The sequence below is a fragment of the Leptidea sinapis genome, chromosome 12, assembly GCF_905404315.1.
Source record: "Leptidea sinapis chromosome 12, ilLepSina1.1, whole genome shotgun sequence".
NCBI classification, from domain to species: domain Eukaryota; kingdom Metazoa; phylum Arthropoda; class Insecta; order Lepidoptera; family Pieridae; genus Leptidea; species Leptidea sinapis.
Window position 1 is genome coordinate 1,782,016 of NC_066276.1, and position 19,356 is coordinate 1,801,371.

General features: G+C 35.3%; 1 protein-coding gene across 1 annotated transcript in view; it reads left to right on the forward strand.

Moving 5' to 3' along the window:
- LOC126967314 (uncharacterized) overlaps positions 1-14,292 on the forward strand; it is an 82,669-nt gene extending 68,377 nt beyond the window's left edge. Inside the window, exons 2-6 of the mRNA XM_050811777.1 lie at positions 8,824-8,859; positions 9,909-10,223; positions 12,099-12,199; positions 13,098-13,153; positions 14,095-14,292. Of these exons, the coding sequence (XP_050667734.1) occupies positions 8,824-8,859; positions 9,909-10,223; positions 12,099-12,199; positions 13,098-13,153; positions 14,095-14,292 (706 nt within the window). The remainder of the gene's footprint in view (positions 1-8,823; positions 8,860-9,908; positions 10,224-12,098; positions 12,200-13,097; positions 13,154-14,094) is intronic.
- Positions 14,293-19,356: the final 5,064 nt, after the last annotated feature.

The window sequence follows — 19,356 nt, forward strand, 5'->3', positions numbered from 1 at the left end:
GAAACTCCTTGGACATTCGTTGATCAAATTGGGGACGATTTGAAAAATAGAAAATTTGAAAGGTCCGAAGCACCAGAACCAGCGAGCATGTATGAAAAGAGTAATGAATGTAGAGGAAGCGCGTGAGGTTTGTAATGATAGAAGCAAGTGGCGTTCTGTTGTCTCTGCCTACACTACGGGAAAACGCGTGAGTGTATGTATGTACAAATTGGTTCTTATCAAATCATAATTACACCTTTAAATTTGTATTTTAAAACAGATCTAACGTTAGTTTAAATAACAGCGAGCTGAATGGATGTTTATCAATCCAATTGAGTTCATTTTTCGTTCAAACGGAGAGCACTTTAACGAAGCAATAAATACTAGAGCAACATATCCAATCTACACAACAGTATTTCGTCCTGCCAATATTATTTACTCGCGACGGATCTATGCACCCACTTTCAACGTTATCAGTTTTTTATTTACCCAGTACGTACTTCCAAAATTTTAAATTTTTATTTTAAGTCGGTTAAAAATACAAGGAACTCAACGGCAAAATTTCAATCAATAGAGTTTTTTACAATGGCGGAAAATAAATATACAAAACAAATTAGTTTGTAAGGTGCTGTAGCCAAGATGTGAATCATGTTCAATGTTAAACGCGTTTTAAATATCAAACATTTCTTAAAAAGTAATAAAGAATAAACTGTATAAATATAAATTATCCGATGTTGGATGCATCAACATTTAGAGCTTGAATTCAATGTTCGTGTAAAGATGCTTCGTGAACATGATGGTCGTGAATTCTGTCATAATTAGTGATCGCATCCAACAAAGACAATGATTTAAGTATTAACTATCGTCCGGGCACCACAAGCAGCCATAGTTCCTTTCGCACATTTTCGAAATTCTTTGAAAAAGTTAAAATATATTTTTAATTTATATTTGTTATTTAATTTTTATTATTTAATTTCAGTTTGGATTAATTCTGTCTCTTACTGTTAGACAACCAATTAAAACAGGCCAGGAATATTAGTTTAGTGTGCGTGATAAGCTACGTCTTACACTCGCGATTTGTATGACACTTTGTGTTAGTGAGCGTGAATAGCTCAAAATTAAGGTTAGTTCTAAACTCAATCATTTTCGACGTTTACAGTGCTGTCACATTCTAGAGACGTATAAATGATCTAAAGTTTAAAGCTTTTGGATTTTCATCTTAGTATTTTGAAACGCTTGTATCATAATTCGAATAGAGCTGATATTGACTTTGCTGTTGCCTTTCCTTACTAAGCAAATGTAGTTGACACTTTTGGGTCTAGATATCCCAGTCCATACCACCACAGATCAGTAAAATTACTTCATTGTCATTTTTCCCTATTGAAGTTTTAGAAACGGTAATATTCCACATGTTGTAATGTTATTATGAAGAGTCTATATAACAAACAAGTTTAAACATAACTTGCAATTTATTAAGTAAACATTACAAAAATAAAATTTAAAAACAAAATTATTAACGATGCAGGATTAGAAGTATTTCGTGCGAGCGCTGTTCCACTGAGCCAACCGTTCTAATGACGTCACGTTCATTAATCTTGAAATTTTACAAATTTAATTTGTGTAATTAATTCCAGAAGTGTGGGTTATAACTTTAAAAAATTACAAATTGTTTAACAAAACATTTCTTCGTTATTCTTATTAATAGATTACATCAAAGGTTGCAAGTTGGTAGCTTATAGACAAACAAAGAGAGTAAAACATAATTAACAGAGATACAGCAAGATAGAAACGGAAAGCAAATCTATTGTAACTGTAACCGATTTTGATTGACAAGTCGTAAACAGTCAGCCACGCTTGGAATTAGCCCCTTAGTGAATATTAAACTAGCATACCACTAGCTAACGCACACATTCACTAATCAAAATTGATCACGCATTCGGCGGTCAGATCAAATTCAAATTCAAATATTTTTATTCAAAATAGGACTTAAAATCACTTATTGAACGTCAAAAACTACCACCCATTCGAAAGAGACTGCCTCAGACCTGAGAAGAATGGGCGCAAGAAACTCAGCGGGCTTTTTTTTTAATATAAAATATGGATTCCAATGTAATATCGTACAATAAACATTTATAACTAAAGAGCCTGAGGGTGTTCGCTTTATTCCCAGTCCGTGGTGTCATTCAGAAAATCGTTTATGCTATAATAACCTTTCCCACACAAACGTTTTTTAACAATTCTTTTAAATTTCGTAACACATTTGTTTTGTACATTTTCTGGGATCATATTGTAGAAGCATATACATCGCCCAACAAAAGACTTACTAACTTGACCCAACCGAGTAGTAGGCATAACAAGTTTATGTTTGTTCCTCGTGTTAATATTATGAATGTCACAGTTTCTAGAAAATTCCTCGATGTCCTTATGAACATACAGAACATTATCAAAAATGTATTGAGAAGCAACAGTCGAAATGTTTATTTCTTTAAATTTTTCTCTTAATGATTCTTTAGGACCTAGGTTATAAATCACGCGAATAGCCCTCTTCTGCAGCACAAAGATAGTATTAATATCGGCCATACTGCCCCATAACAATATACCATAGGACATAATACTATGAAAATAACTAAAGTATACTAATCTCGCCGCATCTATGTCAGTTAACCGTCTAATTTGCTTAACCGCATATGCTGCAGAACTAAGCCTATTCGCCAATCCTTCAATATGGGGGCCCCACTGCAATTTGGAATCAAGAGTAATGCCAAGAAATACAGCAGATTCCACTGGTTTTACCACCTCTCCATTTAATGAAATATTGGCATCTACATTTTTAACATTTGGCGCGGTGAATTTAATATATTTGGTTTTATGACTAATTAACAATAAGATATTGGCGCTAAACCAGTACACGATGTCAGATAGAGCATTGTTTACTTCGTCGTATAAAACTTGGCTTCGTTTCACTTTGAATATTAGTGAAGTGTCATCCGCAAACAATACCACCTTGTGTTTTTTTTCTACAAGGCTAGGTAGATCATTTATATAAATTAGGAAGAGGAAGGGTCCAAGAATAGACCCTTGTGGTACCCCCATACCGAGAGGAGTCCCAAGAGATCTCCTGCCATTCACCTCGACCCTCTGAATCCTATTATTTAAATTAAAGATCAGAAGATCGAGTGCAGATCCTCTTATACCATAGTGACATAGCTTCCTGATCAGCGTTGAATGTTGAACACAATCAAAAAGCCTTAGATAAATCACAGAAGATACCAAGTGCATTCTGTGATTCCTCCCAGGCCTCAAAAATATTCATTAATACTCATCAGAGTTCAACACCTGCATCCGCAGCCGAGCGTCCCCTAGTAAAGCCAAATTGTTTTATATGATGTAACTTATAAGTGCTAAAGTGAGTAAAGTTAAAATATCTTTTTCAAAAATTTTACTAATGGAGGGTTTACACGGGTCGATTTTCGCCGTGCGGCGAGTCGCTTCACTAATTGCCTCACCAAGCCGCATCGCTAGCCCATTTACACTGGTTACTAAAATCGCATGCGGCTCTGTCATTTCCATCGAAAATGTTGAGCAGAATAGCCGTTTGTGCCGGAATTGAAATAATTAATTATTCAAAAATTGCTTAAAGAACAAAGAGTGAAGCAACAAAAGGAAAGAAGAAAACGTAATGTTTGGGTACGTGGATGGATTTCTCGACGTAAGGACTTGGGTGCTTCGGATACTTTATTGGTTGAGTGGAGTTTAGAAGATCCTGATTATTTTAAAAAACGATTAAGAATGACTACTGATCAGTTTAATACTTTACTACATAAGGTTACTCCGCTTATACAAAAATGCGATACCAATATGCGAGTAGCACTTTATCCGAAAATTAAATTAGAAATAACCCTGAAGTTCTTGGCTACCGGTGATAAATATTCAAGTCTTGCAGAGTCATTTAGAGTTCCAGAATGCACAATTTCCATGTTTTTGAAGGATGTTTTGGATGCTATATACAATGTTTTACGGGAGTTCATTATGGTATGTGAAACTAGTTATAATTATAAACGATTTATTTATAAATTTTCCATTGTGTTTTCATCTAAGCATGACCTAACAGCTTGAGATAGAATATCGTCGTTCACTCCGTATTATTGCCCAGTATTTTCTTGTGTAAGTAAACAGCTGGCAAAATAGTCTTCTTCATAATCGAGGTGCCTTCTAGAAGTGGAAGCTTCGGGAGTCGAAGTTTCACGCTGGTTTTGAAAAGCTTGGTTTCGGGAAGTAGTAGCTTCGGCTTCTGGAGTCTAAGTATAGCTTGTATACTCTGAGAGTGAACTCGTAGGTCTAGCAATTGGAAAATGTTGTGTATTTAAAGTTTTCAGTCTTTCTTCTGACAAATAATTATTGATGAAATTTTGACAAACAATAGCATTTCTTAATGGCAAACTACGTAATTGGCTTGCCATATGTACTCCGAATGTATCAAATTCATCTTGACGGATAGTTTGAGCCAAAGTTTCTAATCTATTGAATGCTTGTAAAACAGGTGGGTCCATTTTAGGTGCGTTCATTAGAGCACGCTCCGCCTTTTTCTTTGGAGACAATTTTTTTTTCTTTTGTAAGGGCGCAATATTATCTTCTTGTTCCGATTCATCAAAATATGAAGACGCGTCGCTGTTTGTGTTCACCGCTGAATCTTTTCCCTGTAACCATACACTAATATAAGTTTATTTCTTTTAGGTGCCATCCACCACAGATCAATGGAAGAAAATACAAAAGGATTTTTTAGATCGCTGGCAATTTCCTTTTTGCTGTGGGGCTATTGACGGGAAACACGTATTAATCGAAATTCCACCACACGGAGCATTAGACTATTATAATTACAAAGGCACTTATAGTGTGGTGTTGTTTGCTATAGTGGATGCACATTACCGTTTCATATATATAGATTTCGGAAATAATGGACGCATGAATGATTCGCATATTTGGAAAAAAACAAAGTTCTATATTGCTCTTGAAAGAAATAATTTAAAACTACCTAATAAGTCAGTTTTCGTTGGTGATGATGCTTTCCCTTTGGCAACCTATTTAATGAAACCGTATTCAAGACATGAAGGTTTGGAACACAAATAAAAAATCTTTAATTACAGACTATCAAGAGCACGCCGAATCGTAGAGAATGCCTTTGGCATAATGGCTTCACGATTCAGAGTATACAGAAAACCTATATCTGTTTCATTGGAAAAAACTGATTCTATTATTAAAACGACCTGTGCGCTGCATAACTGGCTTCGGACTTATCTCATATACATGAATACTCCCGAATTAGTAGAAGGAGAAGACTTCAGTTCAGGGACAATCAGAAGCGGAAGTTGGAGAAGCATTCCTACGGCAGGAGTAGACGAATTAATGACACCGCTATCTTCTAACAACTATTCACGAAATGAAAAAGATCTGCGCGATAGATATGCTGACTATTTTGTCGGACCAGGAAAAGTTTCATGGCAAGATAGAATGATTGCGTAAATATTTACAATATTTTATTAAGTAATATTATAAAAATAGCTCTGTTCACGATTTACCTATTATAATTTATAATATGCGAACAAGAATAACTATTTAATAAATAATAATAAGACTTACCATGTTATCTTTACTGTTTCTTCCTTTTATCACTGGCTTTAAAAAGCGGTCAGCTACAGAAAACCAAATTAATTGAGCTCTGTATATATCATCCTTTACCGCGCCACTCTTCTTTGACTTTGCTACCTTACTGGCCTCTCTATAATACGTGGTTCGTATATTTTTATCTTCAATTTAAGCTCTTCAACTGTTATGGACAAACGCATTTCTTGAATAATAGATTTAAGAGCCGCTAAACGTACATTATTGTTACTGTAATCTTGTTCTCTTGGGTTCCATAAGCATGAATGCATTTCATAGCATTCCAAAAACTGTATGGTGTTATTTTTATTCATGGTTGTTACGATACATGTACACAGAAACGCTGTAGTAAATAAATACACGTGCGTGCGCGAAACACCTTCATGCGGCGGGCGATCGCCTGCAACTGATCGTTTACACGGTCGATTTTAGTCACCAGTCGCATGCGGCCGGTTGCCGCGCGGCCTAAGTCGGATGCTACCCAACTTTGGGGCTTACGGCTTTAGTCACTTGCAACTTAGCCGAATTGCCATTTAGATGGTCGATTTACGCCGCGCGGCAAAAATCGTGCGGCTTTAGTCACCAGTGTAAACCCCTCATAAGGGTCGGCAACACTGAAACAGGGCGATAGTTATTCGGGTCAGCAGTGAGTGCCGATTTAAATATTGGTGTAATTTTACCATACTTCAGAAGGTCAGGAAACACGCCATGTTCAATACAGCTATTAAAAACTAGTGCTAGATATGGTGCTATGACGTCAATAACAGAGCTTATTATTTTTACAGATATAAGCAGTTCTTTTCATTTCTAAGGATCTGAAAGTTTTAATTATTTCTGCTGGGCTAACAACACTGAATTTGAAATTTTGTTTACATTCCTTAACATTTTCCAAAAGAAGTGATTCGGCAACACTGGTGGAGGAGACAAGGGTGCTTGAGATGGAAACAGCTGGAATGTCAGAAAAAAATTTCTCAAAAGCAGAAGCTACGTCCTGCTCAGAATGGATTTTTGTATTGTTTCTTATTAGATTATATTCAAACTTGCAGTCTTTCGCTCTTCCAGATTCCCACTTAATAACTTTCCAAGTCATTTTTATTTCATTTGAAGCATAATTATTTCTCTAATATGCATTGACTTAGCAATAGTACATACTTTCTTAAATAATTTTGAGTATTTTTTCACATATACAAGGAAAGATACATCATGATTACATGATGATCTCTCACTATATAGTTCATATTACCGTTGTCTGCTCCTATGAATACCAGCTGTTGCCCAGTTGTAAAATGACAAGAGAACACCCGAGTTGACTGTCTTTGAAGTTAATATAGAAGCAAACTCTGTTTTAATTATTTTAAATAATTTACCATACATCTCATTTGGAGTACTGTTATAATTCAAATACAAGTTTAAGAGTTTTTCCGAAACATTGCCTCTATATTTGTCCATTCGCCATTCATTTGTTTACTTCAATATTAAAAGAGGCTAATTGACCAAAGTGGTCTGAGCTCAGTTTACTAATTATTGATTGAGAAATAGGTTTATAATTAGTAAAAATATTATCAATACATCTTTTAGAGGTGCTAGTTACTCTAGTACTTTCTAAGAAAATATTTGATAAATTATATGATTTAAACAAAGATTTGAATCTAATACTTGTGGTGGAATTTTCTAATAAGTTAATATTAAAATCACCACAAATCATAATATATTTCTTGGATTCTGATAATTTTGATAGAACCTCCTCCAATACACTCTCAAATAACTCATATAATGCATCGGGGGGTCTGTATATACTTACAACAATGGCACGCTCAAGCTCTGCACAGGCTATTTCAATGGTACGTTCAACAGAGAGGCCCACAATATCTTTACGGTCTTTGAATTTAAACGATTTACTACGATCGTCTATACGATTGTATGATGTAAGATTTGATTGTGTTCTTTTCATTTATCATTATATTTAGTCATAGGCAGATATTTGATCCTTACAATAGATATTATAAAAGAATATATAAATACATATGTACTTTATTTATTTTTTTTGTATATATTTGTATTTTATTCACTTAAATTTCCATAGGACAAGCGTAATTGCAAAAATCTAAGCTTTTTATGTATTAAGAGTACTTTCCCTAGTGGTTGCGTGAAAAAAATGTATTATATTCGAACACATACAGCGGACGCATTAAAACTACAGCATTTAAAAAAATATTGTTGATTACAAGATCAGGCTTCATTCTTTAAAACGTTATTCTAATGCAAATTTACTTGTGCAACATCCAATTAATAAAATTGGTGTGGGATATGAGTTGACATAATTTGTATCAACTCCAAAATAGTTAAGTCACGGTGTTTCAACAGTTTATCCAAGACTTTTTACATTATTTCCCCCATATTTAATTAAGCCATTGACAGGCTGATTATGCCATTCATCATACAAATTACAGGTGCTTCACGCTGACAAGCCAAGTAATTGGTCTTAATCGTTCACAATATTATGACGCTCATAATATAATGTATAGAGTTATATTAACTATCGCAATCATTTATTATAATATATTATAGTAAAATAAATTAATTTAAATGTGTTCGTTATAGTTTGTAGGTTAAACAGGGTTCATGTTTTTAAGGTATTTAACAATCCTTGTGCGTTAATTGTTTTTATTATAAATCTCTCTTTTTTTATGTAGTACACCGCAAGTTTAAAAGTCAAACTTTACAAAGCCTGAGAATTACGTCTTAAATATGTAATCTTCTAGAAAATAATTTTAACTTGCACTTGTACTTGACGTGTTATCGTTCCATAATTATTCTTAAAAAAATAAATAAATAGCACGTGAAGTAAAAAAAAAGTTTAACACATTAGTACTGTAATGTTCATCGTTTGCTCACGATTGAAACAACTAATCTTTACTATGTAACACTACACCCGGACACGTCCGCACGCAACCAACAGCCGATTAGAACAGGCCTTCCGCTGTATTGTGCATTCATTATATAGCACTCAACGTCACACGGTTAACGTCACTGTCGATGTCGTGACAGTGACAATCTGTTAAGACTAGATGTCAGTACACTACAAGTACTGTTTCTTGTTTTTTACCAATACTAGCAGCATTTTCCTGGCGTTACAAACACATCAGTGAATTGTAATCAATATTCCAGTTGCACATCAAGATAAAGCACTTTCTGCTTGAGAGAGGGTATTGACAAGTTCTATCTTCAGTAATTTATCATCTATTGTTGGTCGCACACAATGCACTGAAACAGGCCCTTATCCAAACAACCCATGTCGTCTCTATTGATTGACTAGGATTGACCACTACGCTATTGTCCCTTTATTCTGTTTATGTTTAAGGCAAACCGTTCAAGACAATTAATTCAGTATTACTATAAAGAGCATAAGGAACTGTTTTATCATTAAATATTTTACGACATTTTGCTCTTTGACGAGACGAGACGGAGGGAAGCTATTCCTTGCCGTGGGCCTTAAAAGTGGGAGTGTGTTCTAAGTTTGTCCTATCCATTCGGGAATAAAACTGCCAGCAGATGATTTCACAATACTTCTTACGAAGAGAGTTTCTTATGAAACATGTAGGTGTGTAATGCCAGATATAAACGTGATGCTGGAATTCCGAACCTTGATGTCCCATCCCTAGGTAACAATCGACTGGTGCTTACATGAACAACAGCTCTGAACCCTCTGCATGATATATGCGGTAGATGTAGTTCCTACTTCCATATACAAGCAAACGATCAAGCTAATTAGAGATGATTCGTTCGTCGATGACTTAGTAATGAATGTAAAAAGCTGTTACTGGGAATGCCCTGCTCAGACGTGGGAACAGTACTCCATGTGAAGCCATATCTGATGATTATAACTGCAGTCGCTGTCTCTTCTAGTCGAGTGAGCGCAGTTTTAATGAAGCAGATATAGCCTTCCCTTCCAAGTGACCTAAATACTGAACTTCGCTCGATATATCGACACCAAGTATGCTAATACACGTGGCAATAAGGGGGGTGTTTTCAAATAAAAAACAGACAAAAAAAAAGAAGACTTTTTCTTCTTGAGGCTTGAGAGGAGTCTCAATTTCAAACACAAGTTTCCTGATCCAGAAATTTTCATGTTCACACAAGACAAAACTTCATGACAACAATTACCGTTCTACCAAGAGCGTATCTAGTATCGAGAACCTCCGAATTTTTGAAATTAGTTCATTAAATAATTTATTCGCAGAACATAATGTCATTCTTATAATCATTTATATTTCAGGCTCGCATTTTGTAACAGTCGTCACATATTACCCGTTATACGATGACGAATCTCTAATCGCTAATATTACAAGAACTACTACTCCAGTTATTTTATGCATCATGATGATAAGTATGATAACCACAGTAGACGGACTTACTACGGTCAATCTTATAATATTGAAATGTAAACTTATAACGTTGAGACATTATTTTGAGAACCTACGAGATGAGGTCGAGCGTATTTGCGTTCGTGGTGATATTGAGCAAGCGGCCGAGAAATTATCAAATCGATTGATAGAAGGAATTATAATGCATAAAGTACTATTAAGGTAGCACTTATTTCGTTGTATCTAGTATAAAATTACAGAAGGCCTACCATCAACTTTTAATTAGCGATTCAATTCAGTTTAGGTACCTAAACTGAATCGCGCAGATTCATACCATAAAGTGCCTATAACTGAATTGTGTTTGTATCGCTTATGGAAGAATGAACGAAAGAAATTTGCCTGTGGTCCGCGGTGTGGGAAAGGGATGACGCTTGTACAACGACTGTAGTCGTTGCATAGGTCTGTCTCTCTCGAAACCTAAAATGATATGATTTTTGCGGGTTTTTTGCGTAGAAATGTTTAGTACTTATTAAATAATAGTAATATATATATATATATATATCTAGTTCTTTGAATTTCAAATTAAGGGTTTGCGTAGGTTTTTTCGTAAAAATAAACTGATTAAAACTAAGAATCATGACACTAAATTAAAACGAGTTATGAATGCACGAACGTAGTGTTTAAATTCTCTTTGGAACGCACCTCCATTCATGTTTGATTTGGCAAGAGCACAGATTACATTCTTTTTAATTCATTCTTGCGAAGGCTGTAGCCAGTGACCTTCCTGCCTCGTCTTTAGTATTTTCATTTTCGGTATTTAATTGCAGTATTTTGTTTAACAAAAAAGTGCAATAAAGTATTCTCATCTCACCTTTCATTAATTCCAATTTCCTTTCTGTATGTTTTCACTATTTTTCAACAGCTATTAACAAAACGATTCACTTTCCGCTAAGAAATAGCAACATTTTTCGAATCTCTCACTTTGACACATAAGCTATCCTATAAGTTTAGATTGAAATTCATTTATGTTACCAATGAATGAAGGAACGAAAACATTTTGCTATTCAATTTCTGACTTGCAGGCCTACCGTGAACTCTTATTGCGATTCAATTGACAACCTAAAAAGAACTGCTTTGCTATTTCGTACCACGACGTGATTAGAACTATCTAATTTAGGTTGACGTCAAATCAACTGATAAAATCGCAATGATGTCAATTTAATGTCAAAAATCTTATCAATTGTAACGCAAACTGATTTAGTTCGTTCATTTATTCGTACCATGAGGTAATATTTCAACCTAAACTGGATAGCTTATGTGTCAAAGTGAGCGATTTGAAAAAAGTTGCTACTTCCTTAGAGGAAAGTGAATCGTGTTGTTATAAAAAATAATATAATAATAATACCTTAAAAAATAGTGAAAAGATAAGATAAGATAAGAGAAAATCAAAATTTTATTGATGAAAGATGAGATGAGAATACTTTATTGGACTTTTAAAAACAAAATACTGAAAATAAATACCAAAAATTAAAATACTAAAGACGAGGTTTTTTTTAGTACTTTGTACGCAAATAAACCGCTAAAATCATAACATTTTAGGTTTCGAAACGCAACGCCTATGATTCGAGAAAGAGAGACAAACTTATCCAACGACTGTAGAGTGTCATCTCTTTCTCACACCGGAGACCACAGACAAATTTATTTCGTTCATTCTTCATAAGCGATCCAAACGCCATTCAGTAAACGGCACTTCGTGATACGAATTTTAGTGATTCAATGTAGGTACCTAAGCTGAACTGCATCGGAATCGCATCGCTTATTAAAAGTTGATGAGGCCCTTTAAAAAAATATAAAAATATGAACAGAAACCTTACAAATGAAATACTAAAACCTTCCTCGAAAACCACGCTATCCATTGGTGAAAATAGCGTGAGTTTATGGGTAAGTCTTTATCGGGTCCTACTTATTCCAAATCTTATCAAATCTCTTTAAACTTTAACCATCAATCCTTTCTCAGATTTATAACTTCATTAATTATCTTGGCACCTTTAAAATTTCTAATTCCCTGTTTCCGATGGCGCTAAACGATGACAACAGAATATTCAAACAGATAGACAAAGCCTTCAGGAGTGTGATGGCTTTGCAGCTTTTTCAAAGTTCTGGTTCTGCCGTTTCACTGTTACTACAAATCGCTGTGAGTAATTTTTTTAAATTCTCTCAGAGACAACTAGTCTGGCTACCTCCACAGTACAGCTTTCAAGAAACTTTCCTCGACATACAACCAAATTATGGTATGAGCTTTCTCATGCGGTGTTTCCAATACAATAGTATTTCTTAAAGGCCGACAACGTTCCTGTGATTCCTCTGAAGAATGTGAGCTGCGGTGATCACTTTACATCAAGTGACCTACGTAGGCTTGACTGTCCTCCTCTTCCATCAAAAAAAATAATAATTATTTTCTAATTATTTTACTGTTTAAAATCGTTACTAATAATGATAGGTTGGGTGAGTGCAGCACAGGACCGATCTTCATGGCGATCTTTGTCTAGCAAAAGAATGTTCTTCACTAGGCGAGGAATCATCTCTACAATTTTATAAAACGAATTAATTAATATGTGAATTTGATAAGTTATGTTTGTATATGATAGCCGTAGCATGAGGCATAGCCTTAAATATGGATTTTTTTTAAGAGGAGGCAAACGGGCAAGAGGCCCACGGGATGGGGATTGGTGAGACAACCGCCCAAGGACATCCCAAGCACCTTGGTGGTGCCCCTTGGGGTCAAGAGATGCATTGCCGGCTTTATTAGTGACCAGTCGAAAGAAAAATCCCTCTCGAACTACGTGATGATATTGATATTTAATACATCTATAAAAAAGTATGCAATACCATGTGCCTATTTTCTTATACATAACACAATATTTTATGAATAAAATTTATTTTACGCGGTAGCACAACACGTTCAACGGAATGCAGTTTTAGGAAAGTACTACAGCTGCCAATGTTTTAATGTAGTTATTTGTAATTATTAGCTTTATTAGCTTACAGAAGGCCTTACTTTAGTGGCATAGTTGAAGATAATTTTCTTTGTAGCAGCATTATTATTCTTATTAGGACTGTTTCTCTGCAACGCGGGTGAAATCACATATCAGGTATTTTCTTATAATACAATTAACAAAATTTTGATTCATAAATCAAGAAACTAAAATACTACAGAATATATCACTTAGGTGCCACCTACACGAGCGAGCGATATTATTGTCGTGGCATGTATTTCTATGCACTCTCTTGAAAGGCATAATAGGCATTCATTTTCTCAAAATTGATTCCTTTAGAATTCTTTTTGATATCTTCACTAACACTACCACCGCTTCGGAAACAAATGGCGCTCTGAGAGAGAAGAAACGGCGCAAGAAACTCGTAGGATATGCCTCCACAAGGCGATATTAACGCAGCGATATAATAAGACGAGGGGTTGAATGCGAGTCATTATCGCGCGCTAGTTTTTTACAATTGTAAAATGAAGTCGTCGTATTCTCGTGTTGTTTCCGCGGCGAATCATATCGATACGGTGTGATAAACGTCGTCTTCTGGATACTAACTGATAATAAAGTGCCGTACTCGCCACGATACACTCGTTCGTGGAGGTAGCGCCTTATCATTTCGACAGACATTTCGCATCACGAAAATGCTACGAGGATTAAGATATATTATATTAATTCATAGTGGTAGCACATGGTACTACACAGATACACAGACTTTTTAATTTGTGTACAGTGGAATCATTAGAATTTATTAAAATTAAATTAAAATCAGTTTATTCATGTGGGTCAAAGATATGACATTTATGAATGTCAAAAGATTTTTTTTTAATTTGCCACCACTTTGGAGAAGGTTGAGCTTTATTGAGAAGAAGTGGCAAGTAACTCATTGCCACTCTTTTAAATCAACATTTACAGCTACATTACAGTGTATATTAATTATATACATTGTTCAATTTTAATAATATCTACTTAAAGCTTATTTTTTCAAGTTTAACTAAAAAAAAATTAAGATGCAAAAGAAACTGTTTTTTACTGACTCGTTTTTTCAGGCGTCCCTTTTATCGGAGTCTATATTCTATTGCGGCTGGAATCTCATTCCATCGCATTTGCCTCGTGGTGGCCATCTTCGTAAATTCGTCTTGTTTGCATGTATAAGAGCGAGGCAACCTCTGATTATGAAATCATTTAAGATGATTGATCTCACACACGTGACGTTCCTAATAGTAAATCATAGACTTGGAATATAGTAGCGTGTAGACAACCTGACAGCCCAATTAAGCGTGACACCAATTTTGATTTGTCAATGTGTGCTTTAGCTTTACCACTAGGTAACTATACCTGGTTAAATATTTAAAATACTAAGAAGCTAATTTCAAGCGTGGCTGACTGCTTACGACTTGTCAATCAAAATTTGTTACAGTTAAAATAGATTCGCTTTCCTTTTATATCTTTCTGTATCTTTTTGTATCTATATTTCTGTATCTGTGTGTTTTACCAGTGGGAGGCTCCTTTGCACAGGAAGCCGGCTAGATTATGGGTACCACAATGGCGCCCATTTATGCCGTGAAGCATAAATGTGTAAACATTACTGTGTTTCAGTCTGAAGGGCGCCGTAGCTAGTTACATTACTGGGCAAATGAGACTTAACATCTAATGCCTCAAGGTGACGAACCGACCGACTAGTATTCCCAAAAACGCTCGCTCACGAACATGACGCGTGGACAGGCCATCGATCCCCTCGCAGATATTATCTTAGGGAAGAATATGACTCGTCCCATGACTCCACCCCAAGTAATAGTATTTAATCAAGCGTGACGCTAACTGCCACGGTAATTCAACCGGAAATTCAAATTCAAAAAATACCAATTTATAGTATTTATATTTATTTGTTTACGAGGTAAGTACAACATTCAACTTCTTATGATAAAAATTCAAAATGTTTTGAGTGACCAAATGTTGTTGAAGAATTGCCCATGATTAGAGATTGAGAAATTAATTGTAAATTATTTTCTGTACTTCATTAATTTGACACATGTTTTGTTATATATTTTTAACTGGTTGCTTGGAAATATTGCTAACTTTAAGCTTATCATATAACTCTAATGTTGACTGAGAGAATATAAAACAACAATATTTGTTGATAAAATATTATAATTTAAGTAAAAAGCGGCAAAAATCTGCACCAGAACCTCCATAGTACAGCTAAACATAGCATGAAACGCAGATTATTTCAAAAGGAAACCTACATTTACATAAACAATAATTTAGAATCATATGCCTGCTGCTACGCTTGCTATGTGGATTGCAAGTTTACTCATGCTCGGAATAAAAACTTTTTCAGTCATAAAAGTATACGAGTTCATCCCAATACGGCGTCGACTTCCAATCTTGGTACAGCGCGTCCCGGCATAACCCTGAAAATTACTTTTTCCCTCATTCACTAAATTGAATTAAAATGTGAAGCAAACGTATAAGGAAAACGGTTTATGTTCATTTTTGCCAGTTTCCTATTAAAATGGGTATGGTTTTGGTAGTTCTTTCCTTTATTTGCATCATTATTTGCAAAAAAATACCGACGTCAATCCTACATAATATATTATTAAAATTTTAAACAAGACAACTTACTAGTACTAAGAAATTAAAAGCTAAATTTTCTATATAATATCCTCATTTACTACGTAAAGCAATGCATATAATAACAACAGTAATGTAGGAACTCCAGAGAATAAATAGCATTTGATTGTTTTGTATTTATCGCTCGCAAACTATACTTGTCTCAGTATCTGCCAAGTATAGCAATACTTCTGTTTTTCAGTATCATAATAATAATAATAATTAGAAGGGTCAGGTGGTTAAAGGTAAAACAATTGACGACCTTAGTCGACACTAACAAAAAATATTCTTTAAACAAAGATACAAAACAGATTCATTCTAGAACAAAATGAACTACCAAACAAAATAGAGGGAACACAAATTATTGACCTGAATTTGAAAACTTAAATGAATATAGGTATAGCTGTGACAAAACCCCTTAGGTAAGCGAGACAGCTTACTAACATAAAACTTTAATGCACATTCAACTGGGACATGTCCGTTGGGAAGTAGTAGGTAGGAAGTAGGAAGTAGTAGTAAGACTGTTGTCGTGTTGTGCTGCGGCCCAAAGTGGGTTTTGGCAATATGTAATTAATGTCATGGTCTTTGACACTTGATAGATCCGGAACCGTGGGCATATTAAATTTGTTGTGAAGTATTCCAAGTTCTCATTTCTTTCTTCTAAGACTTTGGGAATAAAATATCTTTTTTGCCTTTTCATTGCAAACTTGACTAGCACAAATTTACCTTCCATTGGAGGCTCTTTGAGGTCATTTTCAGTTAAACTAACCGTTTCTTTTTCCATGTCTTCATCTGACCACTCGTTGTCGTCATCTGATTCTTGATATTGAACATTTCTTTCTGAATTTTCTTCGTCTGAGTCACTTACTAGCACCTTCTTCACTATTTTCTTTTCCCTGGCATTCTTTTTTTCTTAGACACTTTGGCTAGTTCAATTTCTTTTTTCTCCGGTGTTTCGGTAGCAATCATGCTTAATCATGCTAATTTTCTAGGTTTTAGAATCGATTTTCTGGGTCCAGCCTTAATTTAATTTCTGAATTCAAATGGAGACAGAAATTTCACATTTCTATCTATAGATCAGTCTATAGATATACAGTGGACTGATATTGCTTTCTGTTGGCTGTGGCGTTGGAAGTGAAGAATGCAGAAAGACTGTCGATAATTGCGAGGTATCAGCTCTGGAACTTAGTTGCTGGGGCAATACAGAAGCTAAATACTGATCAAGTGAGACTAAGTCTGGCAGGGTTGACGGTAAATTTTTATCCAGTCGGGCAGCAGCTATTTGGGTTGGCTAATTTATTTGGCCAAATCTGTTCATATCTTCCTCCAAACAGTCTGTTTCATCAGAATCAGTTCGATCTGTTTGGTGCAGGTTTCTAGGACAGGATGGGCCGGGCATCGTAGGGTGACTTAGTGACTCTTGTGTTTGATTATCTGGGTAAGGGCGATCCGTCACTGAACTGAATGAAGTCGTCATCACTGAATATGTGGTGATCGAATGGGAAAAAACCATACTTCTTAAATGCATTGATGGATGTTCACTGATGTCATAACTTTCAAGAACGCAACACCGACGGCTTCACCAATTTCATAAATAGATATGGGTTTTCCCACGAGTCGATCGCTGCGTTGTAGTAGGTCTTAAAAGGCCCATATATTTCGACATCGAGGGGTTGTAATTTTGCTGATGTGTGTGGGTGGAGAGAGTAAGCTCATTAACACCTGCATCTTTCGCAAAATTTAAAGCCTCTTACGATAAATGAGACTCACGATTGTCCATAATCAATATACTTGGATCCTCAGTCGATGAATTTGAGAACTAAATGAAATGCTTCATGACTTCCGGGAAAATTTCAGTGTTTATCCATCCACTTGACGCAGATAGACCCAAAGTGCCAGGAGGTGTTCTTCTGACCATGAATTTTTTTACTTTTTTGCGTGGAAATACCATTACTGGTGTAACGCTAATCCACTTGCACTTATGATGCAGCATATAGTTTCGTCTTTTGGAGCCTTGATACGTTGAGGTTTTTGGACTGTCGTGGTCGATGTTTCGTCGAGGTTGAAAATACGAGTTCCATCCTTGAACAATGGGTTCTGTCCCAATAAATTCTCCAAGTTTTTATAAAAGCTTTCAAAATTAGTTCTGTTGAAAGAGGTGGCTCAAGCAAGACTGCAAGGCTCTGGTTTCTGCAGGCTGAGGTCTTTGGGCCTACGCCTGAAACTCCTCAACCATTCCTTTCCAGCTATTTGGTTTTTTATCCAGCTAGCAGGCATTTTTAACTTGTTTATGTCTGCTATTTGGAAAGCCACTCTTCAACTATATTTTGCGGTCACACCATAAAATAATGAGGAACAATGCTTTTAGTATAGTTTCAGACTTTGTTCTTGTTCATCATTAAACACTTTTGTAACTTCGTAATTCGGGACCAAACGCATTGATTCAATCGTTTCATTCGTTTTTGATTTTAAGTAGTAGCGTAGTAACTATAAGGATAGTTGTGAAAGGAATGTTGAACAATTTTGACGTTTTTCGAACACTCATACCGCTTTGTATTTTTTATGGCTTGTCTCATGTTTTCTTCTGTATAACGATAGACCGGGGCTTTTCAGGGTGAGGCATACTGAAAAGTTAAACGCAAACTTCAGCATCTACAAGCAGTTCCACAAGTAATAATATTTGAACACCTACGACCTTCTTATAATCTTACTACCTATTGCAGTGCCCCTAGTGCTGATTACCTACATCTTTTTAAATTATAACTTTCGTAATTATACCTCTAACAATCGTTCAAGCTATTTTTAAAAGATATAATTAATAGACAAACATAATAAAACATATTTAATGTATTTAATTTCGTTCCACTATTTTAATAAAGCAACTTAATAGGTAAGTAGGTAGGTACACAGTGGACCGATCCAATATGTACTTTCATAAATAGAGCCACTGTAAACTGTAAACTATTTTTAACAAATAATTGAGAAGAAAAAAAAACATGCGTTATTCGAGGGTGAACTACACGCTAAAACAACCTTATTGGAGCATATAACCCAGTGAAAAGAAAGCCTTAGTAAAATGTGAGACGAAAATGAAGATGGCACTAGAGATTTCTTAACTTGAAAGTGATTTTTTTTATTGCAAAACTAAAAATCTCGTTCCACACAAAAACCTTGCAGCTTGGGTTGTTACTGACTGGTCACGACTTGTTCGCGTCTCAAGCGCTGTCGATCGGCGAATGAGATGCGTGTATATCTCTGTTTGTTCTCGCGTAGCTGAGCCACTGAACCTGCTTTCGCCACCGTGTACCACTTGACCAATACAATAAAGTTTTCAGAAAAATATGTGGCAAAACAAACATGTGGACTATCTGATGTTAATTTGTCACCTCCATCCATGGTCTTTTTCAGTGCGGAGATCAGAGCACACATAAATTCACTAATCAAGCATATACGGTTATGAGTTTCAAACTGAAATCATGCAAATGGTGGTACATTTGCATGATTTTAGTTTTTACAGAGCGCACGTTTGTTTTATTAGGATAATTATTCACAATAAAGTTATCATAAAAATATGTGGTAAAACAAAGCATGCGGGCTATCTGATGGTTAGTAGTCACCTCCATCCATGCTCTTTTTCAGTCCGGAGATCAAAGATTTAAGAGTTTCAAACTGAAATCCACGTTTGTGGGCGTGGATTG